General features: G+C 65.4%; 4 protein-coding genes and 1 non-coding gene across 6 annotated transcripts; 1 reads left to right on the forward strand and 4 right to left on the reverse strand.

Annotated features, from left to right (window-relative positions):
- Positions 1-197: 197 nt before the first annotated feature.
- Positions 198-268, reverse strand: TRNAG-CCC. Its single transcript has one exon. It is a non-coding gene; the product is annotated as a tRNA-Gly (tRNA).
- Positions 269-357: 89 nt separating this feature from the next.
- Positions 358-8066, forward strand: PCYOX1 (prenylcysteine oxidase 1). Its single transcript, XM_037371787.1, has 6 exons — positions 358-463; positions 1448-1654; positions 3110-3284; positions 5180-5391; positions 6186-6338; positions 6650-8066. Exons 1-6 carry the CDS (start codon positions 373-375, stop codon positions 7306-7308), a joined length of 1497 nt encoding a protein of 498 aa, XP_037227684.1. The 5' UTR covers positions 358-372; the 3' UTR covers positions 7309-8066.
- Positions 8067-10524: 2458 nt separating this feature from the next.
- SNRPG (small nuclear ribonucleoprotein polypeptide G) lies at positions 10525-12871 on the reverse strand. Of its 2 annotated transcripts, none has more exons than XM_037371794.1 (4): positions 12853-12871; positions 11593-11615; positions 11013-11137; positions 10525-10717 (listed from the first exon to the last, which is right to left on the reverse strand). In XM_037371794.1, the coding sequence occupies exons 2-4, from the start codon at positions 11609-11611 to the stop codon at positions 10667-10669; spliced, it is 195 nt and encodes a 64-aa protein (XP_037227691.1). In that variant the 5' UTR covers positions 11612-11615; positions 12853-12871; the 3' UTR covers positions 10525-10666. The 2 variants fall into 2 exon arrangements, with proteins under 2 accessions (XP_037227691.1, XP_037227689.1); XM_037371792.1 differs by lacking the exon at positions 12853-12871 and adding an exon at positions 11836-11960.
- FAM136A (family with sequence similarity 136 member A) lies at positions 12859-14536 on the reverse strand. Its single transcript, XM_037371791.1, has 3 exons — positions 14286-14536; positions 13203-13343; positions 12859-13076 (listed from the first exon to the last, which is right to left on the reverse strand). The coding sequence occupies exons 1-3, from the start codon at positions 14370-14372 to the stop codon at positions 12888-12890; spliced, it is 417 nt and encodes a 138-aa protein (XP_037227688.1). The 5' UTR covers positions 14373-14536; the 3' UTR covers positions 12859-12887.
- A 3784-nt stretch (positions 14537-18320) lies between these two features.
- TGFA (transforming growth factor alpha) lies at positions 18321-24677 on the reverse strand. The gene is made up of 6 exons (XM_037371836.1): positions 24574-24677; positions 21659-21712; positions 19730-19853; positions 19464-19613; positions 19225-19334; positions 18321-19135 (listed from the first exon to the last, which is right to left on the reverse strand). The coding sequence occupies exons 1-6, from the start codon at positions 24605-24607 to the stop codon at positions 19128-19130; spliced, it is 480 nt and encodes a 159-aa protein (XP_037227733.1). The 5' UTR covers positions 24608-24677; the 3' UTR covers positions 18321-19127.
- Between the last annotated feature and the right edge of the window lie 3170 nt (positions 24678-27847).

A 27847-nucleotide genomic window follows, 5' to 3' on the forward strand; every position in this document is an offset into this window, starting at 1 on the left:
ACTTCCCGCCCGCCGCCGCTCCCGCGCATGCGCCCCGCGCTGGGCACCGGCTCGGGCTCCGGCTCCGCCGCGGCACCGGGGTGCGGGCCCCTGGCGTTTCCTCACCCTTGCGGGCGGGGAAATAAATAAATAAATAAGTAAATAAATAAAGAAAGAAAGAAAGAAATATAATTAAAAAGCAAAGTGAGAAAAAGGTATGCGCCGCCCGGGAATCGAACCCGGGTCGCAAGAATGGGAATCTTGCATGATACCACTACACCAGCGGCGCAGCTGACAGCTCTACCGCCGCCCGGCCCCATGACCCTGCGCTCCCGGCCCGGCCCCGTGGCGGGCAGCAGCTGACGGGGCGGTCCCGGCGGTGCAGCCAGCGCCATGCCGGCCCTGCGCCTGCTCCTGCTCCTGGCCGCCCTCTGCCCGCCCGCCCCCGGCCGTCCGCCGCAGCGCGACCCCCCCAGGAACATCGGTAGGGCGGGGGGGGGGGCGGGGGGGAGCCGGGGGGGGAGGGAGGCCGGGGGCGGGGTTGGGGGGGGGGCTCCGGGGGTCCGTGCGGGGAGGGGCGTGCGGAGCCGGGGGCCTGTCCGTGTGGAGCGGGGGGATCCAGGGCGGGGGGGGGGGGGGGGGGGGGAGCCAGGGGAGCCGTGTGGGGAGGGGCGGGGGTCGCCGGGGCGCTGTCCGTGTGGGGCGGGGGGCTCCCGGGCGGGTCCGTGTGGGCGGGGGTCGCGTGTGACTGCGGGGCGGGGTGGGGTGTGTGTCAGTGTGGGAGGGGGGATCCAGGGCGGCGGGGGGGGTGTGTGGGGAGGGGTCGTAAGGGGGGTGTCAGTATGGGACGGGGGGCTCCGGGGTGGGGGTCCCGGGGAAGGATCCCGGCGCAGATGCCGGTGCCCGTGCCCCAGCCGTGGTGGGCTCCCGGGCGGGGGTCCCGAGGCAGTGTCCCGGGGCAGGGTGGGGGTCCCGGGACAGGGTCCCGGGGCGGGGCGAGGGTCGCGGGGCGTGGCCGGGGGTCCCGGGGCAGGGTCCCGGTGCTGATGCCGGTTCCCCTGCTGGGGCGGGGGTCCCGGGGCAGGGTCCCGGTGCTGATGCCGGTTCCCCTGCTGGGGCGGGGGTCCCGGGGCGGGGTCCCCGTGCTGATGCCGGTTCCCCTGCTGGGGCGGGGGTCCCGGGGCGGGGTCCCGGTGCTGATGCCGGTTCCCCTGCTGGGGCGGGGGTCCCGGGGCGGGGTCCCCGTGCTGATGCCGGTTCCCCTGCTGGGGGGGGGTCCCGGGGCGGGGTCCCGGTGCTGATGCCGGTTCCCCTGCTGGGGCGGGGGTCCCGGGGCGGGGTCCCCGTGCTGATGCCGGTTCCCCTGCTGGGGCGGGGGTCCCGGGGCGGGGTCCCGGTGCTGATGCCGGTTCCCCTGCTGGGGCGGGGGTCCCGGGGCGGGGTCCCGGTGCTGATGCCGGTTCCCCAGCCGTGGTGGGCGCCGGGGTGGGGGGCGCGGCCGCTGCCCACTTCCTCCGGCAGCGCTTCGGGCGCGGCGCGCGGCTGGCGGTGCTGGAGCGCGCGGCGCCGGGCGGGCGCGTGGCCACGGTGCGGCTGGAGGGCGCCGGGTACGAGGCGGGGGGCGCCGTCCTGCACCCCCTCAACCTGCACATGAAGCGCTTCGTCAGCGACCTGGGTGAGCGGGGACACCCCCCCACCCCCACCCCCCCATACACCACCCCCCCCCGGGGGGGGGGCGTCCCGCAGAGAGTGAGCCCCCCTCCCCTCCCTCCCCGGTGTCACCCCCCCCATCCTGCCCCGGGGGCTCCCCGCAAATCCCCCCCGTGTCCTTCCCCAGTGTCTCCCCCCAAATCCTGCCCCAGTGTCTCCCCCCAAATCCTCCCCCAAATCCTCCCCAATATCTCCCCCCAAATCATGTCCCAATATCCCCCAATCCATCCCAGTGTTGTCCCCCAATATCCCCCAATCCTCCCCGATGTCTCCCCAAAATCGTCCCCCAATATCCCCCCAAATCCTTCCTCAATGTCTCCCCCCAATCCTCCCCAATATCCCCCCCAAACCCTTCCCCAATGTCTCCCCTATAACTCCCCCAAATCGTCCCCACTATCCCCCAATCCTCCCCAATGTCTCCCCAAAATCGTCCCCCAATATCCCCCCAAATCCTTCCCCAGTCTCCCCCCAACATCCCCCCAAATCCTTCCCCAGTCTCCCCCCATTATCCCCCAATCCTCCCCAATGTCTCCCCAAAATCGTCCCCCAACATCCCCCCAAATCCTTCCCCAATGTCTCCCCCCAATACCCCCCAATCCTCCCCAATATCCCCCCAAAATCCTTCCCCAATGTCTCCCCCTATAACTCCCCCAAATCATCCCCCGCTGTCCCCTAATCCTTCCCAATGTCTCCACCAAAATCATCCCCCAGTGTCTCCCCCAAATCCCCCTCAATGTCTCCCCCCAAATCATCTCCCAGTATCCCCCCAATCTTTCCCAATGGCTCCCCCCAATATCCCCCCCAATCCTTCCCCAATGTTTTCCCCTAAATCCTTCCCCAGTGTCTCCCCCCAAATCCTCCCCAATATCCCCCCCAAATCCTCCCCCAATATGAGCCCCCACATCCACCCCTTTATCCTTCCCCAGCATCCCCCCCCCCCAAATCCCCCCAGCCCAAGCAAACACCCCACCCCCGGGTGATGCAGGAACCCCATCAGAAGGGTCCAAAGGTCCCTGCAATTAGCCAGGGCTAATTAACCCCCTCCCACCCCTTGGGGTGCAATTCCCAAGGGCTCCCCCTTACCTGAGGGGGGCTAGCTTGGGGGGGTCAAAACCCCGACGGGGGGGGGGGGGGGGGCAAAACATCGGGGGGGTGGTGGGCAAAACCTGGACGGGTGGGTCAAAACCTGGATGTGGGGGGGAAACCTCGATGGGGGGGTGAAAACCTCGACGGAGGAGGGGGTGAAAACCTCGACGGGGTGGGGGGGGGCAAAAGCTCAACGGAGGGGGGGGTCAAAACCACGACAGGGGAGGGGGCAAAAGCTCCATGGGGGGGTGTCAAAACCTCGGCGGGGTGAAAATCGCAGGCGTCAAGCTCTCCCTTTGATGAAATTCCCTTTTCCCCCCGTTTTTCCCTGCAGGGCTCTCGGCCGCCCCGGCGCGGGGGGGGCTGATGGGCATTTACGACGGGGAGGGGATGGTGTTCGAGGAGAGCAGCTGGTACCCCCTGACCCTGCTGCGGCTGCTCTGGCGCTACGGGCTCGGCCCCCTGCGCGCCCACCTCTGGGTGGAGGGCATCCTCGACAGCTTCATGCGGTACGGCAGGACCCTCGCCGGGATGGGGCGGCGGGAGGGGGGGGAAAGGTGGGAAACCCCCTGCGGGGCTGGTAGGAGAAAAATAATGGGGGAAGGCATCCCGTCGCCCTTGGTGGTGGCTGCCCTCGCTCTGCTGCTCGGTGGTTTTATATGGGAAAGAGACGCGGGTGCGGAGAGGGAGAGACGCGGGTGCGGAGAGGGAGAGACGCGGGTGCGGAGAGGGAGAGACGCGGGTGCGGAGAGGGAGAGACGCGGGTGCGAAGAGGGAGAGACGCGGGTGCGAAGAGGGAGAGACGCGGGTGCGAAGAGGGAGAGACGCGGGTGCGGAAAGAGAGAGACGCGGGTGCGGAAAGGGAGAGACGCGGGTGCGGAGAGAGAGAGACGCGGGTGCGAAGAGGGAGAGACGCGGGTGCGAAGAGGGAGAGATGCGGGTGCGGAGAGGGAGAGACGCGGGTGCGAAGAGGGAGAGATGCGGGTGCGAAGAGGGAGAGACGCGGGTGCGGAGAGAGAGAGACGCGGGTGCGGAGAGGGAGAGACGCGGGTGCGGAAAGGGAGAGACGCGGGTGCGGAGAGAGAGATGTGGATGCGGAGAGAGAGACGCGGGTGCGGAGAGAGAGAGACGCGGGTGCGGAAAGGGAGAGACGCGGGTGCGGAGAGAGAGACGTGGATGCGGAGAGAGAGACGTGGATGCGGAAAGGGAGAGACGCGGGTGCGGGGAAAGGGAGAGACGCGGGTGCGGAGAGAGAGACGCGGGTGCGGGAAGGGAGAGACGCGGGTGCGGAGAGGGAGAGACGCGGGTGCGGAGAGGGAGAGACGCGGGTGCGGAGAGAGAGAGACGCAGGTGCGAGGAAAGGGAGAGACGCGGGTGCGGAGAGAGAGACGCGGGTGCGGAGAGAGAGACGCGGGTGCGGAGAGAGAGACGCGGGTGCGGAGAGGGAGAGACGCGGGTGCGGAGAGGGAGAGACCCGGGTGCGGAGAGGGAGAGACCCGGGTGCGGAGAGGGAGAGACGCGGGTGCGGAGAGGGAGAGACGCGGGTGCGGAGAGAGAGAGACGCGGGTGCGGAGAGAGACAGACACGGGTGCGGAGAGAGAGAGACGCGGGTGCGGAGAGGGAGAGACGCGGGTGCGAAGAGGGAGAGACGCGGGTGCGAAGAGGGAGAGACGCGGGTGCGGAAAGGGAGAGACGCGGGTGCGGAAAGGGAGAGACGCGGGTGCGGAGAGAGACAGACGCGGGTGTGGAGAGAGACAGACGCGGGTGCGGAGAGAGAGACGCGGGTGCGGAAAGGGAGAGACGCGGGTGCGGGGAAAGGGAGAGACGCGGGTGCGGAGAGAGAGACGCGGGTGCGGGAAGGGAGAGACACGGGTGCGGAAAGGGAGAGACGCGGGTGCGGGGAAAGGGAGAGACGCGGGTGCGGAGAGAGAGAGACGCGGGTGCGGAGAGAGAGAGACGCGGGTGCGAAGAGGGAGAGACGCGGGTGCGAAGAGGGAGAGACGCGGGTGCGGAAAGGGAGAGACGCGGGTGCGGAGAGAGAGAGACGCGGGTGCGGAGAGAGAGAGACGCGGGTGCGGAGAGAGAGACGCGGGTGCGGAGAGAGATGCAGGTACGTGCCATCGCCTTCGAGCAGCGAGCCCAGGAGGCTGCGCTGGGAGCAGGGATCAGGTGTGGGATGCGCCATCGGTCTGTGCTATGGAAAATTAAATCCCAACTGCGCCCAAAAGTGCTTTTCTTTGGAAAACCGGGTACATGAAGAAGGGGACCAGGTCTACCCAGGCAGGTGCCGCTTGCCTGGCAGGAGGCGGCTCCCGGGACCCGTGCGGCGAGACCGGCCACAGCTTCCCGGGATGATGGAGATACCGACCGGTGGCCAAACGCCTGTTCCTTATCTCCGGTTAAGGATCTACCGCTACCAGATGCACGAGTTCGCCTTCAGCAGCACCGAGCACCTGCTGCGCGCCCTGGGCGGCAGCGCCTTCACCCGCCTGCTGAACCAGACCACGGAGGAAGCCCTGCGGAACGCCGGCTTCTCCCAGCGGTTCATCAACGAGGTGGTGGGTCCGGTGATGAGAGTCAACTACGGGCAAGGTGTCAACATCAACGCTTTTGTAGGTGAGCCTCGTAGGTGCGCCCCCCGTTGCGGCCGTCCCGACATCGCGCTCATCCCGGGGACCTCGTGCTCGTCCCCAGGGGCCTTGTGCTCGTCCCCAGGGATCTTGTGTTTGTCACAGGACCTTGTGCTCGTCCAGGGACCTCGTGCTTGTCTGGGGTCCTTGTGCTCGTCCCAGGGACCTCGTGGCCATCCTGGGATCTCGTGCTCATCCCTGGGGACCTTGCGGCCATCCCAGAACCTCAGGCTCATCCCAGAACCTCGTGCTCGTCCCAGGGACTTTGTCCCCGCGACCTTGTGCTCATCCCCAGGGACGTCATGCTCGTCCAGGGATCTCATGCTCATCCCTGAGGACCTCATGCTTGTCTGGGGTCCGTGTGCTCATCCCGGGGACCTCATGCTTGTCCCAGAACCTCGTGCTTATCCTGAGACTTTGTGGCCATCCTAGGACCTTGTGCTCATCCCTGGGGACTTTGTGGCCATCCCAGGACCTCATACTCATCCCAGGGACCTCCCCCTCGTCCCTGGGGACCTCACACTCATCCCTGGGGACCTCACGCTCATCCCAGGACCTCACACTTGTCCCCGGGGTCCTCGTGCTCATCCCCGGTGCAGCGGCAGCTCCCACCCTGGGACAACCGCCTTGCTCCCACAAATTGTTGGCTGATGCCACCTGCTTACCCCTGGCTTCAGCGAGCTCTGTGCCCCCAGGGGGGTGGGTTTTCCCCCTCATTTCCCACTTTTTGTTTCCTGCGCTCCCCTAAAAACCCCTCTGACGAGCATCGTTTCCTCGTAGGTGCCGTTTCTCTGGCGGGGGCAGAATCAGGCCTTTGGTCGGTAAAAGGGGGGAACAACCTCGTCTGCTCCGGGCTCATCTCCGCCTCCAAAGCCGAAGTTATTCCCGGCACGGTTTTGTCTATAGAGCCAAAAACCAGACTCGGACCCAGGGGTGAGTGGGGTTCGGTGTCCCCGCGGTGGGGCGGGGAGTGACCGTGGTCTCCCATCACCGCTCGGTTGCAGCCCTTGGCGGACCGAAGCTGCCCAGCCGGGGGCTTCCTTGGTCATTTTAAGATGAAAACCGGGCTCTGCGCAACGCTCAAAACCTCCGCCGAGCTGGCGGTAGGTTATGAAGCCAGATGAGCTCGCAGCGAGGCGTAATTAGCCAAAAGGGGATGGTATTTTGAAAGCTCGGTGTTCATTAGCGGGACAAACGGGAGCGGGATGTCCCGCTCCATGGGATGACTGAGCTTTCCTCGCCAGGGGACCCGGTGACGCTCTACCAGGTGACTTACAACACGACGTTGGGGCTCACGGGGGACACGTACGACATCGTCGTCATCGCCGCTCCGCTGGGCCGCCAAATGGCCAACATCACCTTCAAGAACTTTGACCCTCCTATCCCGGAGTTCCCAAATCCTTACCACCAGACCGTCGCCACGTTCGTGCACGGACGATTAAACACCTCCTTCTTTGGCTACCAGGACCCAGACTCTTTTCATTTGGGTGCCATCTTCACCATGGACAACCCCAAGCTCTTCATCAACAGCCTGGGAGTGGTGTCTCCCGTGGGCAACGCGGGCAACGAGGAAAAGCTTCCCACCCAGCTGGCTGTCTGGAAGGTGTTCTCCAAGGAGGTCCTCACCAAAGAGCAGCTCAACTTGCTTTTCTCCTCCTACGACTCCATCAAAGTGAAGAAATGGTTGGCATACCCCCGCTACAGCCCCCCCGAAAAATGTCCACCCATCATCTTGCACGACAACCTCTACTACTTGAATGGCATCGAGCGGGCGGCCAGCGCCATGGAGATGAGCGCCATCGCCGCCAAAAACGCCGCCCTGCTCGCTTATCACCGCTGGTACGGGAACACCCACAAGATCGACCAGGAGGATTTGCACGACAAGTTGAAAACGGAGCTGTGAGCCCCGCGCAGCTGACGGCCAACTGCTCGCTGCGACCTCTGGAGATACTCATCGCCTACTCTTTAGCCACTACGACAGGTAACGGGCGAGGAACGCCTTGCTTGGCCCCCAAGAGGAGACCACCAGTCGACTCCAGACCGGAGCACCAGCCGAGAGGCAGATTTCCCAAGCCAGCTGGCTCTTCCTCAAGGGAACTCCTGGATCTACCCCTCGGTGACATCGAAGCAGCGGTTTGCAACACTGCAGTGACCCCAGCAGTGCCCTTGGTGGGATGGAGCCCGCCACGCTCAGGATCCGCATCACTGTGATGAACCCTCTTCCCCTCTCCGCGTGCGCTTTGGGCAGGGAATATCGACGTCTGGACTGTGAATCTCTCCGCCTCGTTGATTTTCTGAAGGGTGGCTCGAGTGCCTCGATGTGGGATGAGTGGGAATAGGGGCTGCGTTCTTCATTTGCTTCCCAAACAAGTGCTTACGGGTAGGGGGACGGGGATGGGTGTGCTGGGAGCACGGGTAAGCGAGCGAGAGCACCGGTGTCCTTCGCTCTGTCGGGGTTTGGAAACATTAATAATTTCGATGCCCTGACCCTCCAGCCGGGCACCGCTGGGTTTGAGTAGGTAAAATCCTTTTTCATGACAATAATCCATGTCCCTCGACTGCATCTAATAACGCTGCAATACCTCAACCCTGTCGAAATGTTGCCGTTAACGAATAAAATTAACGCACTGTTTGGCAAGCGCACCGGTGCCAGTGCCGGGAGACAGCGTTTGGATGTGTTTGCGTCGCTTTGGGGCTCAACCACCCGGTGGATCCCGTAATCCAGCCACATCCTCGCCGTGCCACCATGCTATCAGCTAAAGGTGGTGTTGCTACTCCCAGTCCACGTTATCCCAACGGAATGGTTTCCATCCCAGCGGAGTGGCCGCTGCAGGGCAACCTTCGCGCCAGCTCAGCATCCTCCAGCGCCCACCTCCTTGCTGTGGTGGCAGATTTTCCCACAAAACCTGAGCTGGCTTTCCGTGGCACCTTACTCACAGGTCTCACTTACTCGCAGGAGCAAACAAAGGCAGCTGGTTTCTACCCGGCTCCCATTTAGGAGAAAGAGCCAAAAGCTTCTTCAAGTGCAGCTCAGCCCCTGCAGGCTTTGGCTCCTGCATCACAGCTCTGTGATGCGGAAATAAAAGTAAAAAAAAAAAACCAAAACACCCCCCCCCCCCCCCCCCCATTATTTAAAAAAAGACACAAGTTTTCCTGCTTGAGGACACAGCCCTAATTCTAATCAATCTTGCACCTCTTGCTCCATTTCCCGCTGCACCCTAACAGGGTTTAACATCACACCGGGGATGCACATCATCAAACTGCCCCCCCGGGATGCCCCCCTCTCCCACAGGGGGCTGGAGGGGGCATCCCACCGAGGCTGAGGATTCCCCAAACCTTTGCTGGCCACGACTCTTTACTTTCTTGGTTTGTTCAGTCATCACAGCTTGTATCACCTCCACATCTCACACGCAGGAATCCCGTCTCGTGTCACCCCGTCCTTTAACAAAGCAGCAAACATCCCTCTCCGTGAGATTCTACTATTTTCGGATTTATGATGTTCATTTCTATCACCACGCCCTGCGTTTTGCTCCAGACCCCACTCTCCTTAATCTCCCTGTTGTACCTTAATCGCTTCTGCTGTGATGTTCCCCCTTTTCCTTGATTAAAAGCAGCATTAATAACGTTCTTACACGCAGGCGGAGCAGTTTTAAAGGTTTTACTCCCGATGAGTATGGTTCACCCGGTCTGTATCACCTATAAACACAGCAGGTCTCACCCCTTCCTCTCTTAAGATGCCACACGCGATGTCACGGTGCACGCTGGGGTGATCTCCCCCCCGGCCAGACCTCCCCCATGGGGTGCTGCCCACTCCAGCCCGCAGCTGCCAGACTGAACAAATTAGTATCTCCCCGATCAGGGTTTTAAAAACCTTGCACAAAAAAAATCAACACATCTCCACGTGTATATGCTGTATCCGTGTCCATACAGGCTGTATCCAGTGCGATTCCAGGTGCTCCGAAATCACACGGCCACGCCACCCCAGCGAGCAAAGACCCCCCCAGGGGGGGTCATGAAATTCATGAATTTCACAGAGAGCAGAATCCTCTTAACTTCTTCCCTTTTTTCATGGATTTTGGGATGCATTTTAACACATCCAGCAGATCTGGCTTCTTTCAATCAACTTTCCCAATGTTCGCTCGCTCCTCCAGCCTTAGGCTGCTCGGAAGCCAGCGAACTACGGGGAAGGTTTTCCCATCCGGGAATTTTGGACGGGATTGATTCATTACATTTAGATTTAAAACCCAACATTTTGTTCTTGTTCTGTCCGTGACACCAACAGCCAGCCCAAAGGACACCGAGTTAAAGAAGTGACCTTACCTTTACTTAAGTTTGAAGCAATAAAATGGTAAGTGAAATAATACAGCAAGAATAAAACAAAAGGTAACGCACCTCATCGTTACTACCTACGGCTAATTACAGTGGTTAAGAGAGACACCACCAACTGCCCTGATACTTTACTGTTATCCCCACCCGCAGCCCCCGGGGTGCCCCGGTTGCAGTGAGGATTCATGGAACCTTTCCCAGCACAGCGCATCCGCTTGCAGGCGACGTCTCCAAAGCCGCATCCAGCTTTTATATCGCTGAATCCATAAACTCACATTAACTTCAAATGCAGAAACATCTGGATTCCCTCTCAGGATCCTACCCAAAGCCTGCCCAAGGCTCAGGAGCCACCGGAGCTTCTTCACCTGCTTGGTTCTGGCCACGTATTTCCAAACAAGGCCAGACATCGGCTTTCGTGGCCTTGACTACCTGCCTCCATACAAGGACGGGTAAACACATCCTCATGACATTTTATCTTCGCTAATGGTTGTATTTTATCTAAGCTGCATCTTTCGCTAACGACCGTATGTATTTCACTAGTGATCAAATCCTAATATCACATATCATTTGGCGAGGAGGTTTATCTAGGGGTCAGCTTTGGCTCAGGACTTCAGCTCATTCTTTCCCAGGGGAAGGACACCACAGGCAGCCCCAATTTAACATCCACTTCATAAAATTAAGCCTCCTCCCCGAGTTTTAAAGCTAACTGGGGGCAGAATGAGCAACCCCCGCCCCCGCTGCGCTGAAAAGCCAGCCCCGCTACCCACAAAAAGCAAGTACGGCTTCCACCAGGTTACATCAACCATTACAAAATTTATTTAACAAAATGAAAAAAAATAAAAGTTTACGCTCAGGGATGCTTGGTGGCAGATTCAGTAACAAAACAGGTGGGTTAGGAGGAGTCAGAGCCAGTAACGATGCAGGTCTCTCTGGTGCTATACTCGTTCCAAGGCTTCCAGCATGATGATGCTGTTCCCTCGTATTACCTGGAAGTGGAAGTTGGGTGGCCAATGAGACGCAGCACGAGGTTGCCCACCGCTCCGCAGTGCTGCGGGTCCCCTCCCTCCCATTTATTTCCCTGAAAAGCTAAGATTCATGCAAACTCCCCACCCAGAGATGAATGACGGCCGATTTTAACTCTAAACCCCCCCGGACTGTTCTGTGCCGCCACAATAAACACACCCATCCCATTGCTTAAAATTCAGCTTGTTTTATGCACACCGGCTATGTCAGCAGGCCGGTGCACAAGCGGTTACCTTCCGCTCGTGGGCTGAAACTCACCACCATGCCGATGTTGTTCTGTTGCCCTCCCGGCGCCATCTCCACGCACTCATCGATGACGAGGTTCATGAAGGGATCAAACCCCCGCAAAATCCCCTGGACGTGTCTGCCGCCATTCAATTTCACTACAAGAAACCCGAGGACGTTTAAAGAAAGGGAAGGGCTGGACGCGCGCGTCCGACGCTTCCTCACCAGAACTGCCACTCTGAAATGGAGCGGGGCCTTGAGGACAGACGCGCTTTTGTGAAGTGGAAGCGTTTAGAGCATCGTGTCCAACACAGTGAGAAATGGCCAGTCCGAGGGTTTAGGAGGCGAAAATTTTGAATTAATATTGACCCCAATGAATGGATTTGGAAGGGTGAAGCTATCAGGGACTGCACTGGGTGGCCTGCCCTGCGGGAAGCGGGAGTGCTAGCCAGCAGCCAGCCCGCCCCCGCCGCTGGTGGGTGCTGTGGTGGGGGGAGGGGCGGGCTGGGGGCTCCCCCGTGGCCGCGCAGCCGTTATACCCCGCGCCCCGGGGCAGACACACGCGGCCAAGCGAACGCGGGGCCGAGAGCAGCTCCGGGCGGCCGGCACTCACATGACAGCTTCTTGTCCATGAACCTGCAACGAGATGGCGGTGGGTCAGCGCCGGCGGCGGGGAGGGGGACAAACACCCGCACCCCTCCCCCTCCCACCGCCGCCATGACACCAGTGGGCCCGCGCTGCATGCCGGGACACCGGCGGGCGCTGGATGGCACCGGGCTACCTTCGGCCGTCCCGCCCAGCACCCCCACCGCCACCCCGACCCCCCATCGCCCGCCATCCCCGGTCCCGGCCTCACTTCTTCAGCTCGGGCGGGTGCGCCTTGCTCATGGCGTCCGCACCGCACTCTGCCGCTCGCGCCGCGCCCTGACGTCACCGCGCCGCTCACGTCCCCCCCCCCGCCGCCAGCCAATAGCAGCCGCGCTCCCCTTCCCCCCTCCCCCTTCTACTCCCCTTCCCGGCGCCCCCCGCGCTTCCCCGGCAGCCAATCACCGCTGGCGTCCGCCGCTACCGTACTCCCCCGAGCAGCCGCGCGCCGGCGGGGCGGGCGTGGCGCGGCGCTCCCGCTGCTGCGCGGCTACACCGGGGTGTACGGCGGCACGGCCGCGCCGCAACGGCCGCACGGCGCCGGGGGCCGCCTGCACCGGGGGTGGGGGTGGGTGCACGGCTGGCGTCACCCCGTGCCTTGCACGCGCGTGGGGGCCGTCCAGCACGTGCTCTGCACGCAGCCGGGGGTCACCCTGTGCATTGCACGGCGCAGGGGTTGCTGCACGCTGTGCACGCACCCCGGGGGTCACCCTGTGCGTTGCATACCTGCAGGGGCTGCCCCTATGCCGTGCAGGTACCTGGGGGGGTGACCCCGTGCATTGCACGTGGACAAGGATTGCTGCATGTTGTGCATGCGCCCGGGCGTCACCCTGTGCATTGCACACGTGCAGCAACTGCACCCATGTCCTGCATGCACCCTGTGCACTGCACGGTGCAGGAGTCCCTGCATGCTGTGCATGCACCTGGGGTCACCCTGTGCACTAAACACATGCAGCAGCTGCACCCATGGCCTGCAGGCACCCAGGGGTCACCCCGTGCACCCTGTGCACACACCCAGGGGTGTGCTGCACCCTGTGCACACACCCAGATGCCCCCCCCCGCCCCGGCATGCACAAGCATCACTCTGTATGCAGCCCATAACCAGCCCCCCCCCCTTTGCACACATACGTGTGCACACATGCATGCACGCACACGCACCCCCATCCCGCAGAAGCCTCCCTCCCCCCCCCCCACAGCACCCACGGGCGGTGGGAGCATGGCACCTCGCCTTTAATGAGCGCGTGGGGCCCCCCCGGCGCCCCCCTACTGCTGCAGGGCCGCCAGCCCCTCCTGCATCTTCTTGGCCATGGCGGGCACCAGGCGCAGGTGGTCGTCGCCGCAGGTAGCCAGGCAGGCATCCAGCTGGCCACGCACCCGCGCCTCCGTGCCCCCCGCCTCCAGCGCGTCCCTGGCCTTGTCGTTGCAATGCAGCGTGCAGCGGCTCAGCCGGTCCTGTGCGGGTAAAGGGAGGGGGGGTGGCACACATGAAGAGGTGGGGTGTTGGGGTCTGGGTGCACCCAGTGCACCCCCCTGCCCCGGGTGGGTGCTGCACACCCCACACCCCCCCCCCAGTGTCACCTGGAAGTGCTCGAGCTCGGCGGTGACAATGGCCTGCGCCTGGGCCAGCGGCGCGTGGCAGCGCTCGATGCAGCGCTGCACCTGCTGCATGGAGGCCGCGCTGTCCTCGCAGCACCGTGCGCTGCAGCGGAACATGGCGCCCTGGGGGGCAGGAGGGGGGTGTCAGGGGGAGGGGGGGCACGTAGGGACACCCCCACCACCGCTCCTCCTTTTGTGGGTGCAGCTTGCAGGGAGCTGGTGGCAGCGTGAGACTGTGGGGGTGTGGGGGGGTGTGTGCATGGCATGGGGGGCACTGGGCATGGCTCGGGGGGGACACGGGGCATGGGGGGGGCATGGGGGAGCATAGGGCTGGGGGGGCACTGGGCATGGCTTGGGGGGACACGGGGCATGGGGGGGGCATGGGGGAGCATAGGGCTGGGGGGGCACTGGGCATGGCTCGGGGGGGACACGGGGCATGGCCAGGGCAGGGGCATGGAGGGGCACGGCCAGGGGGGCACAGGGCATGGGATGGAGGGGCATGGAGTATGGCCTGGGGGGGGCACAGGGCATGGGGGGAGCACGGGGCATGGCCTGGGGGAGCACAGGGCGGGAGGGGGGGCACAGGCCATGGGGGGGGCACAGGGCATGGCTTGGAGGGGGACATGGGGCATGGGGGGAGCACGGGGCATGGCTTGGAGGGGGAACACAGGGCATAGGGGTCATGGGGCATGGCCTGGGGGGGCACAGGGCACAGGGAGGAGGGGCACGGGCCATGGGGGGGGCGGACAGGGCATGGCTTGGGGGGGACACACAGGGCAAGGGGGGGCACAGGGCATGGGGGGGGCTGGGACATGTCCAGGGGCAGGGGGCGTGGGGCCCAGGGCATGCTCGGGGGGGCAAATAGTTTGCAAAAGGGGACAGAGGCCCTGCACAGGCCGGGGGGGGGGCACAGGGCTGCCCGGGGGGGGGGCAGGGCTGTAGGGGGGGCAGGGCTGCCCGGGGCACACACGTGAGTCACGCCGGGCACACGCACGGGGGGGGCGGCAGCGGCTGCCCCGGGGCCCGGCCGCCCCCCGCCCCCGCCCCTGCCCCCCGCCCCCGTACCTGCATGCCGCGGATCCGCTCCCGCTCCAGCGCCTGCACCGCGCCCTCCACGGCCGCCTGCACCCGGCCCTGCGCCGCCTCCGCCATCCCGGCGCGGTTCGGCTGGGCTCGGCACCGCTCGGCTGGGCTCGGCACCGCTCGGCTGGGCTCGGCACCGCTCGGCTGGGCTCGGCTGGGCTCGGCCGCCGCCGCGGGCCCTGCTCCCCCTAGCACGGCACCGCACGGCGCTGCACGGCAATGCACGGCAGTTCACGGCAGTGCACGGCACGGCACGGCACGGCAATGCACGGCAATGCACGGCAGTTCACGGCAATGCACGGCCATGCACGGCACGGCACGGCACGGCACGGCACGGCACGGCCCCGCACGGCCATGCACAGCACGGCCCGGCCCGGCCCCGCACGGCAATGCACGGCCATGCACGGCACAGCACGGCCCCGCACGGCAATGCACGGCCATGCGCGGCATGGCACGGCACGGCCCTGCACGGCAGTTCACGGCCATGCACGGCAATGCAGGGCCCTGCACGGTACGGCAATGCACGGCACACACGGCCCCGCACGGTGCTACACGGCCATGCACCGACTGCATGCAATATTGCACCGAGTGGCCAGCAGTGATGCACAGCAGTGCACCGAGTGTATGGCAGTAATGCACGGCCATGCACCGGCTGCACCGCACTATTGCACTGACTGCACGCGACATTGCACTGCCTGCATGGCAGCAATGCACAGCAATGCACCGACTGCACGCGACATTGCACTGCCTGCATGGCAGCAATGCACAGCAATGCAACGACTGCACGCGACATTGCACTGCCTGCCCACAGGGCAATATCGCACCGACTGCACGGCAATGCACCAGCTGCACAGAGTATTGCACTGGCTGCATGGCGGTAACGCACGGCAATGCACCGACTGCGCTGCAATAATGCACCGACTGCGCTGCAATAATGCACCGACTGCACGGCAGTTCACAGCAATGCACCGTCCGCACGGCAGTGCTGCAATGCAGGCCCCATGCCCCCCGGTGCCCGCAGCCTCAGGGGGTCCCCAAGCAGCTCCCCCCCCCTCCCCACCCCGTGGGGGTCACAGGGGCAGGATGCGGCCATGCTCCGCAGCAGCAGGTTTGCTCCAGGCCGCCTCAGACCCTTCCGCCCCCCCGCCCAGCACCCATTTCCCAGCCCAGCACAGGGCTGGGGGGTCTGTGGAGGGTCGCAGGGCAGGATGAGGCCCCTGGGTCTGTGATGGGGGGGTGGGCACTGCCTGCCCATCCCTCCCCCGCCTGGTGAGGCCAGGCCTGCTGTGGCACCTGCATGGCAGCTGCGACGGCGTGGGGGAGAGGGGGTGCACGCACCCCAGCATGCACAGCACCCAGTACCGGCACAGCACCCAGCACCCAGCACAGCACCTGGCACAGCACCCAGGCACGGCACCTTAGCACAGCACATTCACCTGCCCTGGCACCAGGCACAGCACCTGGGCACAGCACCCGGGCATGGCACAGCACCCAGCCACAGCACCCCAGCACAGTACAGCACCCACGCACAGCACCCAGCACCCAGCACAGCACCTGGCACAGCACCCAGGCACGGCACCTTAGCACAGCACATTCACCTGCCCTGGCACCAGGCACAGCACCCGTGCACAGCACCTGGGCACAGCACAGCACCCAGGCACAGTATAGCACCCGGGCACAGCACCCGGGCACAGCACAGCACCCGGGCACAGCACCTGGGCACGGCACAGCACCCAGGCACAGTATAGCACCTGGGCACAGCACCCGGGCACAGCACAGCACCCGTGCACAGCACCTGGGCATGGCACAGCACCTGGGCATGGCACAGCACCCAGGCACAGTATAGCACCTGGGCACAGCACCCGGGCACAGCACAGCACCCGGGCACAGCACCCGGGCACAGCACAGCACCCGGGCACAGCACCTGGGCATGGCACAGCACCCAGGCACAGTATAGCACCTGGGCACAGCACCCGGGCACAGCACAGCACCCATGCACAGCACCTGGGCATGGCACAGCACCTGGGCATGGCACAGCACCCAGGCACAGTATAGCACCTGGGCACAGCACCCGGGCACAGCACAGCACCCGGGCACAGCACCCGGGCACAGCACAGCACCCGGGCACAGCACCTGGGCATGGCACAGCACCCAGGCACAGTATAGCACCTGGGCACAGCACCCGGGCACAGCACAGCACCCGGGCACAGCACCTGGGCATGGCACAGCACCCAGGCACAGTATAGCACCTGGGCACAGCACCCGGGCACAGCACAGCACCCGGGCACAGCACCTGGGCACGGCACAGCACCCGGGCACAGTATAGCACCTGGGCACAGCACCCGTGCACAGCACCTGGGCACGGCACAGCACCCAGGCACAGTATAGCACCTGGGCACAGCACCCGGGCACAGCACAGCACCCGTGCACAGCACCTGGGAACGGCACAGCACCCAGGCACAGTATAGCACCTGGGCACAGCACCCGGGCACAGCACAGCACCCGGGCACAGCACCTGGGCATGGCACAGCACCCAGGCACAGTATAGCACCTGGGCACAGCACCTGGGCACAGCACAGCACCCGTGCACAGCACCCGGGCACAGCACCCGGGCATGGCACAGCACCCCAGCACAGTACAGCACCCAGGCACAGCACCCCAGCACAGTACAGCACCCACGCACAGCACCTGGGCACAGCACAGCACCTGGCACAGCACCCAGGCACGGCACCTTAGCACAGCACATTCACCTGCCCTGGCACCAGGCACAGCACCCATGCACAGCACCTGGGCACAGCACCCGGGCACAGCACAGCACCCAGGCACAGCACCTGGGCACAGCACAGCACCCAGGCACAGTATAGCATCTGGGCACAGCACCCGGGCACAGCACAGCACCCGGGCACAGCACCTGGGCATGGCACAGCACCCAGGCACAGTATAGCACCTGGGCACAGCACCCGGGCACAGCACAGCACCCGGGCACAGCACCTGGGCATGGCACAGCACCCAGGCACAGTATAGCACCTGGGCACAGCACCCGGGCACAGCACAGCACCCAGGCGCGGCACAACACCCGTGCACAGCACCTGGGCACGGCACAGCACCCGGGCACGGCACCTTAGCACAGCACATTCACCTGCCCTGGCACCAGGCACAGCACAGCACCCAGGCGCGGCACAGCACCCGTGCACAGCACCTGGGCACGGCACAGCACCCAGCCACAGCACCCCAGCACAGTACAGCACCCACGCACAGCACCTGGGCACAGCACAGCACCCGTGCACAGCACCTGGGCACGGCCCAGCACCCAGGCACAGCACCCCAGCACAGTACAGCACCCACGCACAGCACCTGGGCACAGCACAGCACCCGTGTACAGCACCTGGGCACGGCCCAGCACCCAGGCACAGCACCCCAGCACAGTACAGCACCCACGCACAGCACCTGGGCACAGCACAGCACCCTGGCACAGCACCCGCTGCTGCTGGGGCTGCCCTGGGGGCTTGCTGCGCTGCCGTTAATGGTGAAACACAAACCGAGCGGCCTGAGCCCCCCAGTACAACGGCAGCATTCGGCCCCACGTTGCTGCTGCTGGGCCCTGCTGGTGTCGTCGTCCCCACCCCCACCCCCATGCTGGGGGTCCCCATTTCCAGCTCCTGTGCACGGGGCAATGCTGGACCCCCACAAGCCCACTCCCCACCAGCAGGATCAACCCCATCCCCCCCGCTTCTTCCCTCCCTCCTGCCCGCTTCGCTTCACCCTTTGGGCTGAGCCCATCACCGGGGCATCGGGGCTGCATTTGGGCTGGAAATGGGGATCGGTGCTGAGCCCATCACCGGTGCTGAGCCTGTCATCGGGGCTGTGTTTGGGCTGGAAATGGGCAATGGTGCTGAGCCCATCACCAGAGGGCATGGGGGCCACCAATAACATCTCCCCCCCCCCCCCCCCAAAAAAAAACCAACAACCCAACAACAAAGGCCCCTCGAGACGAGTTTTCTGAAAAAACATGTCCTTTATATCACTTAAATAACTATAATCCAGGTATTAGGGGAAAAAAAAAAAAAGAACAGCCGATCACAATAACATATTATAGAAATCAAAATTAATTTAACCACGCAAAATAAATTAAAACATTAAATATTAACTTTCAGTGCAACATATACAGAAGACATGAGAGTAACCATGACTTGAAAAAAAAACAAAAACGAAACAAAAAAACCCCCAAAACAAATGAAAAAGAAAAAGAAAAGTGGGGTGGGTTATGATAAAGGCTACGGAAAAGATTAATGTTGTGCCGGGAGGTTAGAGCCCCGGCTCCAGGAGGTTTTCTAGGATTAAGGTTTATTTTATTATTAATAAAAAGCTCGGATCTGTCCCCAAAGCGAGCACGGTCCATGCAACCGCCGAGGCAGCGGGCTCGCCGGCGCTCCCGGCTCCATAGAAAAATAACCCCCATCCTGCCGGGGTGGGGGGTTCTGGCTTCCGAAAAATAATCTGGGAAAAAGGAAAGAAAAAAATAAAACCCCAAACCCCCCCAAAATAACCTAAAAGAAAAAACAACAACAACAACAACAACAACAAAATCCCAATTGTGCATTGCCGGGCTGGGGTTTGGCACCGCGGCGGGGTGATGCCGGCACACGGTCATGGTGCTGCTGAGCGCATCTCCTGCCGGGGTGGGAATAAAGAAAAAATAATTTAAAAAAAAAAAAAAAAAAAAAAAAAGGAAAATCAGAAAAGAGCAAAAACCAGAGGAGAGATGCGGCGCTGGTCCCTGGTGGCGCGGGTGTCCTGGGTGGGGGTGGTGGGACCCCCGCTGCGTCAGACCCCTGCGGGGAAGGGGACGGGGGGGCGCGCGGTTACACCCCGGCAGCGCCAGCGGCCGGCGCCCCCCCGTGCCGCCCCCCAGCCCCCTTACCCGTCTCGGCACGGCAGCAGGACGTGGCACCTTTCAGGAGCCCACCCGGCTTCTCCTGCCCACCGCCGGGCTCCCGGCACCACCGGCACCGCTTCCGCAGCCGGCAGCAGCTGCAAGGCAACGGGGACAGGGGTGGGGGGGAGTCAGGGCTGGCGGTGATGGGGTCCTGAGCCCCCTCCTCAGGGCCGCATCCTGCCCCTGCCCAGGCTGGGAGGGTCCCCTGAGCCCCCTGTACTTACTGCACCAGGACGCACGCCGCCACCAGCAGCGCCGAGGCCACCACCGCCACCGCCACCAAGGCGGTGATGGTTTGCTTCTTCTGGTTGGCGGCCACCACGGCCAGCAGGTCGGCGTGCTCGCACCGCGTCCCCACGTACCCCGAGTGGCACCTGCGCCGGGGCGGCAACGGCACCGGCATCAGCGCCCAGCCGCCCCCATCCCGCTGTTTGCCCGTTCCCCGGGGAGGAATTACCGGGAACCGGGGGAGGGGTTTGCCGGCACTTACACGCACGCCGGCTTGTCCTCCTGCACCAGGAACCGGCAGGTGCCGTGGAAGCAGAACTGCCGGTGGGAGTCGGGGCAGTCGTTGAAGTGGGACCTGACCGCGGCTGCCACCGGCGGGCCCGGAGCTGGCGGTGAAAAGAGGAAAAAAAAATATATTTTTTTAATTTATTTTGTTGGCCGGCGGCTCGGTAGCTCTTGCAGGCACTTACGGCGGGGCTGCCGCGCGGGAGGTGGTCCAGCGCCCGCATCCCGGCCAGGACCACCCGGAGGCGCCCAGATGGGTCCTACTTTACAACCACAACCTCGCCGGCACTAAAGGAATTTCCTAAAGAGCTTAAAGCTTAAAATGGAGGAAAAAGGAGTGAAATGACGGCGGAGCCGGCGGCAGCCTCGGCCTGCTGGCTTTGCCGGGGATGCTGTTTCCCATTACATCCCGCGCTGGTTTAAATTATCCTCCGCAGCCGAGACGGAAAACAAATATCCTGCTTTCGGATTAGCCCGGGCATTGAGCACATCCGATCGCTGTCGTTTCAAAGCCACCTCAAGTTCCTGTTGCCGTCAATTTATGGCACGCGGGGGTAATTAAACCCACGTCTGCTGAATGCTTCCGGGTCCTCGGGGAGGCGAAGCGAGGAAAGATGGAGCGGGAGCAGGGATGTGCCGGAGCGGTGGCCCCACGTCCCCATCCCGGGTGGCGGGGCGGGGGGGGAAGAGAGGCAGGGTTGGGTTTGGGGATGCGGGAGCTGGTGGCAGCATCCTCAGGGAGCCAGGAGCCGGGATCTGGGCTTGGCGGCACGCATCCTGCCACCACCCAAATCCCACCGGGGCGCAGCCAGGAAAATCCCGACGCCCCCCTCCCCGGGGCTGGCCCCTGGCTGGAATACCCCTACCAAAATAACCCTTTTTTAGGGTTTGAAACCGCAAAGCCAAGCCCCAAACGCGGCTTTGCACATCCCTGCTGCCAGTGTCCGTCCCCCCCCCCGGGGGGCTCTGAGCCCCCCAGCACAGCCGTGCCCCTGCTCTGCGCCCCCCCACCCCCCTCGCTCCCGGGGCGTCCTGGCTTGCATTAAGCCTTGGTGCGCTCGCAGCTGCCGGCCACATTGCAGCCACCGCATCCTCCCGCAGCCCCCACGGACCCCGTCCCCATCCCTGGGGTGTCCCCAGCTGGCACTGCGCCTCTTGGAGCCCCCCCTTGCCTCCAGCCCCCGCCCCGCCCCCCCCAAGGCATGCATCCAGCGGGAACGGGGCTGCGAGCATCCTCAGCGGTGCCACCGCGGGGCTCCGCTCCGAAGCCCCCCCGGCACTGCGGGAGCCCCGTTTCCCAACCGATCCTGTTGAAACATCCCATTTTCCACCCCCAAAAGGAGGTTTTGGGGTTTTTTTTCCCCCCCATTCCTGCCGGCAAACAGCCCTTCCCACAGCCGGCGCATCCCGACCGATGGCAAAGCCCCCCATGCCAAAGCCCCCCGCGCCGTGCCGGGCAGGGGGACGCGAAGGGCTCAGCCCATTGTGCTGGTTTGATGAATGAGGCGATTTATCGGGAGCCACCAGCTCGGCCGGCGGCAGGCACCGGCAGCTTTCCGGCGGGAGCCGCAGCACGGTTAACGGGACCCCCGCGCCGAGCAGCTGTGCGCCAGGATTCGGCCCCCCTCTTCCCCAAAACAAGGGGCATGAGAAATACCCACCGCGGAGCCCCGCTTCCCGGATTTCCCGCGGGGAGAACGCACCGCGGGGTCGGGATCCCACCTGGGGACCCGTTATCCTGTTGGAAAGGAGGATGGGATGCCGGAGCATCCATCACGCTTGGGACGAGGATGCTTTGGCCCAGTTCCCGGGTGGGTTGGTGATGCAGCCCCCTCCATAAACCGCTCCCCCCCCCCCCCCCCCCCCCCCGGGATCGTGTCCGGATCTGCTCCGGTGCCAAACTCACCGCTGCGGGCTGCTGTGGTGTTCTCCAGCGCGTGGCACGCGGCGAGCAGCACACCTGCGGGGAGGCCAGAGAGACGGGGGTCAGCCGCACCGTGCCCCCTGAGCCGGGAGGGCTGGTTGGGGGGAGCCTTACCCAAAATGCCGCAAAGATTTATGATTTCTCTTTTTTTTTTTTTAAAAAAAAAAAAAAAAAAAAAAAAAAAGGGGGGGAACGCAACGGTGTTTGCCGGGGTGTTTTAAAGGCTGGATGGAGCCTGAGACCAGCCCCTTACCTGCAGGCTCAGCATCCCCTGCACCGCACCGCAGCACCCCTGGGCTCACCCTCGTGGCGGGGCAGGATCTGGCCCCCATGCAAGCTCAGCTGTTGCAATTGCCCTGCCAGCCCCCTGCCCTGCTGCCCCCGCCGCTGCCCCCCAGGGACGCACAGGTTGCCCCCCCGCAGCACCAGCGGGGCTCCCCGGGGCCAAATGCTCCGTGTAGGCAGGACCCCCGTGCAGGCAGGACCCCCCCCCAAGCAACCCCGAGCACACGGGGCTGCAGGACCAGGCAGGCTTATAACACCTCCCCCCCCTCCAAGCTGCCCCTTTGAACAGATGGAGGGGACCGATCGGGGACCCCCCCCCAGCAGCACGACCCTGGGGTGCGAAGCCAGACAAGGCCAGCGGCCCCTCCGCTGATTTTGACCCAATTTCCTCCACGGGTTTAATTAAACCGCAGATGGGTGAGAGACCAGCACCCAGCACCATCCTGCTGCTTTGGTTATCACAGCAGCTTCACCCCATCAACACCCACCACCGCAGACCCCGGGGTTTTTCCTCCTGTGGAAATTTAATCCGAGGTGTCCCATCTCCTCCCATATTTTTGGGTTTTTTTTGGGTGGGTTTGGGTTTTTTTTGCTGCCGCCAGCAGCTCGGTGCTGGAAGATGCTTCGCTCGCCCCACCTGTGCCGCCCCTCGCGCCTCTGCACGCCGAGGAGAACGCGCAGTGTTTGGGAAGTGGCTCATCCCTGTGCCACGGGGTGGTCGTACCGCCCCCCCCCCCCCCCCCCCCCCCCGGCATTCCGGCTTGGCCACCCTCCTGCCAGGACCCCGCGGTGCCTTTTCCCCATTTCTCTGTCCCCCTCCCAGCCGCTGGGACCGCAGGAGCCCGGCTCGCCCGTGCCACCCCCTCACCCCCCACCCTCACCTCAGTGATGCTCGTACATCGCTGGTGTGGGCTGGGGGCTCCCCCAGAGCTGGTGGGGGAACGCTGGGCACCGGACAGACACCCGGAGCATCCGTGCCCCTGTGTTTGCCCAGCCAACCTGGGACCCCCAGCAGGGGGGCTGCGCCCACCAGCCCCCCCCAGCTTCATTTTTGGCAACCCCAGCCCAGCGCTACGCTCGGCTTCTTCTCTCCCCAGACCCAAAAAGTTCAATTCCTGTGGTTTTATCCCAAAGCTGGCACTCAGCCAGGCTGCCGCCCCCCACCCCCATCCCCATCCTGCGGGAAGGGCTCCTTGGCATCGCCCCCAGCCAGCAAAGCCCCCCAGACTCCTGGCAGCTGCCCGAGGGACCCCTCAGCCTTTCCGAGGGACAAACACGAGCTTCACTCCATCCCAACACGACATTAATTAATTAGCAGCCTCCGCTTCTCCGCCACCAGCAGCCAAGGGCTCAGCTCCCCTCGCTCCCAGGAATTCCCGGTTATCGGCTCCCGGTTATCGCTGGGGTTTGTTCCCTGCCCCGAGTTTTCTCTCCTAATCCAGGCTGGGATTTTCCCCTCGTGGGCATCGTGCCGCCCCCTTTCCCCCGGGATTTTAACCCCACGCTCCAACCTTCGGGTCCGATGCGGATGGTACAGGGATCCTGGCCCGGGACACTGGGATCTGCCATCGCTCCCGGGTGGGGAGTGGGGGGCGCCCACCCAGGGGGGCTGAGCCCTGGGTATCCCACCCGGCCGGTGGGGTCCAGAGCCACCAAGGAGCAGCGAGAGGGGACCGGGGTGTCCCAGTCTGGGCCAGTGGGATGCGGTGGGATGCAGCTACTGGCGAGGGATCCTCACCCGGGATGAGCCATCGCTCCTGGATGGGGAGCGAAGGGGTGCCCGGCCGGGTGGGATACCCAGGGCTCAGCCCCCCCCCGAGTGGGCGCCCCCCGGGGCCGGTGGGGCCCGGAGCCACCAAGGAGCAGCGAGAGGGGACCGGGGTGTCCCCGTGCGGGCCGGTGGGATGCAGGTCCCACAGCCTGGCGAGGGATGCTCGGCCGGGACGCGCCGGAGAGGCGGATCGGGGACCGTCCCCAGGCCAAGGCTGGGGGGGGTGGAGGGGTGGGGGCTCCACCCCAAGTGCTGCAAAGAGCCCCCCGCCCCGGGGCTGGCGCTGCCACGGCCCCCCCGCCCCCCAGAACACGCCGCTTTCCTTTGGGATGGCAGGGAAAATCCGACCGATGCTGCCCACCCCCGGCACCGCCTGCCCGGGGCCGGGTACCGAGCATCCCCCGGGGCACGGGGGGCACCCCCGAGCCCCCCCCCCCCCATCCCGCGCTGAGCATCGCCGGGACCAGCCCCCCCCCGCAGCTAAAGCAGCCCATGATGAGCGTCCCCTTCCTCTTCATTACGACCCCTGCGGTTAATTAACTCAACACAAAACTAACCGGGGGGGGGGGGGGGTTAGTCCCGACGGTTGGGGGGGGGGGGGCGTTCCCGCAGGCGAGGAGCCCTGGAAGCGGCGAACTTGCAGCCAAGCGAAGTGTTGCGGGGGGGGGAAGGGGCGAGGAGCCAGCGGGGCGCAGCCCACCCCCCCCGCGGGGAGACACCCCCCCCTCCCCGCAAGGCGCAGCCCCCCCCCGCCACCCCTTCCCCAGCCCCGCCGGGGGATGCGGCGCTGTTTGCCCCGCGGCGCCGGGGGTCCCCCCCCGCCCCAACCCCCCGCACCTACCCACGGCCAGCGCGGCCGCCGCCTGGCCCGGCATGCTGGCGGTGGGCTGGAGCGGGGCCGGGCTCCGCGCCGGCGGAAATGGGCGCGGACGGGCCGCCCGCCACCGCGGCCCCGGGGCGGGGCCAGCACCGCCCCCCCCCGCCCCCCCGCCCCCGCGGCCGGGCCCGGGGTGCTGCCCCCCCCCGGCTGCTCGCGGGGGCTCCGCAGCGCGGGGGGCGGGGGCTGCGCTGCCCCCCCCGGTGGGGCGGGGTACGGGTGTGCGGCGGGGCTGGGGGGCTGCGCTGCGCCCCCCCCGGTGGGGACGGGTCCCGGGGTCCCGGGGTGCTGTGGGGCTGGGGTGCTGCCTTGACCCCCAACCCGGTGGGGCGGGGTCCCCCTGTGCGGTGGGGCTGGGGTGCTGCCCCCCCAAGCGCTACCGGGGTCCCCCAAGTGGACCCGGGTCCCCCTGTGCTGTGGGGCTGGGATGCTGCGGGGCTGGGATGCTGTGGGGCTGGGGTGCTGTGGGGCTGGGATGCTGTGGGGCTGGGGTGCTGCGGGGTGGGATGCTGTGGGGCTGGGATGCTGCGGGGCTGGGGTGCTGTGGGGCTGGGGTGCTGTGGGGCTGGGATGCTGCGGGGTGGGATGCTGTGGGGCTGGGGTGCTCTGGGGCTGGGATGCTGCGGGGCTGGGGTGCTGTGGGGCTGGGGTGCTCTGGGGCTGGGATGCTGCGGGGCTGGGATGCTGTGGGGCTGGGATGCTGCGGGGTGGGATGCTGTGGGGCTGGGGTGCTGTGGGGCTGGGATGCTGCGGGGCTGGGGTGCTGTGGGGCTGGGGTGCTGTGGGGTGGGATGCTGTGGGGCTGGGGTGCTGTGGGGTGGGATGCTGCGGGGCTGGGGTGCTGCGGGGCTGGGATGCTGCGGGGCTGGGGTGCTGTGGGGCTGGGATGCTGCGGGGCTGGGATGCTGCGGGGCTGGGGTGCTGTGGGGCTGGGGTGCTGTGGGGCTGGGGTGCTGTGGGGCTGGGGTGCTGCCCCCCAGGTGGTGCAGGATCCCCCTGTGCTGTGGGGCTGGGGCTGTGCCCCCCGACCGGCCCCCGGGGTCCCCCCACACTGTGGGGCTGGGCTGTGCCCCCCGACCAGCCCCACCGCCCACCTTCCCGGGCATCCCCCCTGTGCTGTGGGGTGGGGGCTGGGTCACTGCCCACCCCCCGACCCGGGGAGCGGGTCCCACCCGGCTCTTCGTGTGTGTCCCCCCTCCACGAGCTGACATTTGGGGGGGGGGGTGGGGGGTGTCACCCCGTGTCACCAGCGCGAGTGCCGAGTGGGGTGACACCTGTGGGGCGAGTCACGGCTCCCAGGCACCCCCTCAGTGCACCCACCCCACGGCCCCCTCCCCAGCTCTCAGCCAGCGGGGGGTGGGGGCTGGGAGGAAGGCAGGAGCGGGGACCCCCCCTGCGCCCCCACACCCCCATCACCTCGCAGACCCCAACCTCATTCCTTCACAGGGCCCCTACGCCCCTCCCCCCCTGCGGCTCCCCGCCCCCCCGCCCTCAAACCACCAGGGCCGACCCCCCCGTTTCCTCCGGGGTGGGGGACACTGTGTGGGGGGGGGTCCGGGGCGATGGGGGGGGAGGGGGCTGCGCATTCCCACGGGCTCCGAAAGGCCGGGCATGGCCCACATCCACCCGCCATCCCGGCGGCCTTCGGAGCATCCCCCCACGGGATGACCATGCTGAAGCCTCCCGGGGTGCAGGGGGCCTGTGGGACCCCCCACCCCCGGTGCAGGGACACCCCCCAACCCCTCCCCCCCGTCGCAGTGGGGGTGCTCAGGCAGCATCTCCGGGGAGCTGCTCCCAGCCCTGCGGTGGGAGCTGGAGCGTTCCCAGGTGATACCATCTCCCCCAGCACATGAAAGCGGCTCTTTGAAGGAGCCGGTTGTTCCCATCGCTGCCCATCCCATCCCCAGCCCTGGAATTTCACCCCCAAAAGCCCCAACATTCCGGCACAGGAACCATCCGGACACCCCACGCCGGAGCGTGGGGCTATGGGGGGCTGCGCAGCCCCCCAGGGTGCTCCCACCCGTCAGGGCTCAGCCCCAGCACCCCAACCCGGCACCCCCCAAGTGGATCCAGCGCGGGGTGGCCACGGTGCCAGGCAGGGCTCCCACCCTCCCGCAAAGGGCCACCAACCCCCCCGCCGTGGCTACTCGCCCGCACCCCAGCCACGCCAAGAGCCGGCAACCCCGGCACGGGCAGGGCGGGGGCGTCCCCTCGGTTCTTGCCTCCAACCCCCGCTGCGGGCCGATAACCGGGATATTTATTTATAAATAAGTTTCCTCCTTCGCAGCGGGAGGGGATGCTCGCGGGTACCCAGAAAACCAGCCGGGAGCTCACCCGAGGGTGGCTCTTCCCACCCGGAGCGGGGATGCTCAACCGGGGCAGCGCGACGCTACCAGGGGGCAACAGCCTGGCTGCGGGGCCGCGTGGCGCACGGGGTAACGGGGCGGAGAGAAAGGAAAAAAACCCGCTTTATTGGTCTTTTCCTTTTCTTTTTTTATTGGTACCCAGCTGCCTTGAGGAGCAGGAGCCATCCCGCAGGGGGTATCTTGGATGTGGTCAAAGAAACCCGGACGAGGTCACCGCCTGGTGCGCTTTGCCCGCAGGCCTTGGGATGGCTGCGTGCAGGCAGCCCCGGCACCCACCGGCATCCTGGTACCCATTGGCACCCACCGGCAGCCCCGGCACCCACCGGCATCCCGGTACCCATTGCTACCCACCGGCAGCCCCGGCACCCACCGGCATCCCGGTACCCATTGGCACCCACCGGCAGCCCCGGCACCCACCGGCATCCCGGTACCCATTGGCACCCACCGGCAGCCCCGGCACCCACCGGCATCCCGGTACCCATTGGCACCCACCGGCAGCCCCGGCACCCACCGGCATCCCAGTACCCATTGCTACCCACCGGCAGCCCCGGCACCCACCGGCATCCCGGTACCCATTGGCACCCACCGGCAGCCCCGGCACCCACCGGCATCCCGGTACCCACTGGCACCCACCGGCAGCCCCAGCACCCACCGGCATCCCGGTACCCATTGGCACCCACCAGCATCCCTGGCACCCACCGGCATCCCAGTACCCATTGGCACCCACCAGCATCCCCAGCACCCACCAGCATCCTCAGCACCCATTGGTACCCTTGGCACCCACCAGCACCCATTAGGCACCCTTGGCACACACCAGCATCCCCAGCACCCACCAGCATCCCCCGCACCAAACGGCATCCCCAGCACCCACC

The sequence above is a fragment of the Falco rusticolus genome, chromosome 20 (genome assembly GCF_015220075.1).
Source record: "Falco rusticolus isolate bFalRus1 chromosome 20, bFalRus1.pri, whole genome shotgun sequence".
NCBI classification, from domain to species: Eukaryota; Metazoa; Chordata; class Aves; order Falconiformes; family Falconidae; genus Falco; species Falco rusticolus.

What these genes read in the sequence shown, in the direction of transcription:
- PCYOX1 (XM_037371787.1), top strand. Translation starts at nt 373, where the DNA reads ATGCCGGCCCTGCGCCTGCTCCTGCTCCTGGCCGCCCTCTGCCCGCCC. An exon ending in GCGCTTCGTCAGCGACCTGG is followed by an intron (nt 1,655 to 3,109) that starts GTGAGCGGGGAC and finishes TTTTCCCTGCAG; the next exon opens with GGCTCTCGGCCGCCCCGGCG. An exon ending in ATCCTCGACAGCTTCATGCG is followed by an intron (nt 3,285 to 5,179) that starts GTACGGCAGGAC and finishes TCTCCGGTTAAG; the next exon opens with GATCTACCGCTACCAGATGC.
- SNRPG (XM_037371792.1), bottom strand. Translation starts at nt 11,867, where the DNA reads ATGAGCAAGGCGCACCCGCCCGAGCTGAAGAA. An exon ending in CACCCGCCCGAGCTGAAGAA is followed by an intron (nt 11,616 to 11,835) that starts GTGAGGCCGGGA and finishes ATCTCGTTGCAG; the next exon opens with GTTCATGGACAAGAAGCTGT. An exon ending in AGAACAACATCGGCATGGTG is followed by an intron (nt 10,718 to 11,012) that starts GTGAGTTTCAGC and finishes TTCCACTTCCAG; the next exon opens with GTAATACGAGGGAACAGCAT.
- FAM136A (XM_037371791.1), bottom strand. Translation starts at nt 14,372, where the DNA reads ATGGCGGAGGCGGCGCAGGGCCGGGTGCAGGCGGCCGTGGAGGGCGCG. An exon ending in AGCGGATCCGCGGCATGCAG is followed by an intron (nt 13,344 to 14,285) that starts GTACGGGGGCGG and finishes CCTGCCCCCCAG; the next exon opens with GGCGCCATGTTCCGCTGCAG. An exon ending in CCGAGCTCGAGCACTTCCAG is followed by an intron (nt 13,077 to 13,202) that starts GTGACACTGGGG and finishes TTACCCGCACAG; the next exon opens with GACCGGCTGAGCCGCTGCAC.
- TGFA (XM_037371836.1), bottom strand. Translation starts at nt 24,607, where the DNA reads ATGCCGGGCCAGGCGGCGGCCGCGCTGGCCGTGG. An exon ending in GGCGGCCGCGCTGGCCGTGG is followed by an intron (nt 21,713 to 24,573) that starts GTAGGTGCGGGG and finishes GCCTCCCCGCAG; the next exon opens with GTGTGCTGCTCGCCGCGTGC. An exon ending in GAGGACAAGCCGGCGTGCGT is followed by an intron (nt 19,614 to 19,729) that starts GTAAGTGCCGGC and finishes GCCCCGGCGCAG; the next exon opens with GTGCCACTCGGGGTACGTGG.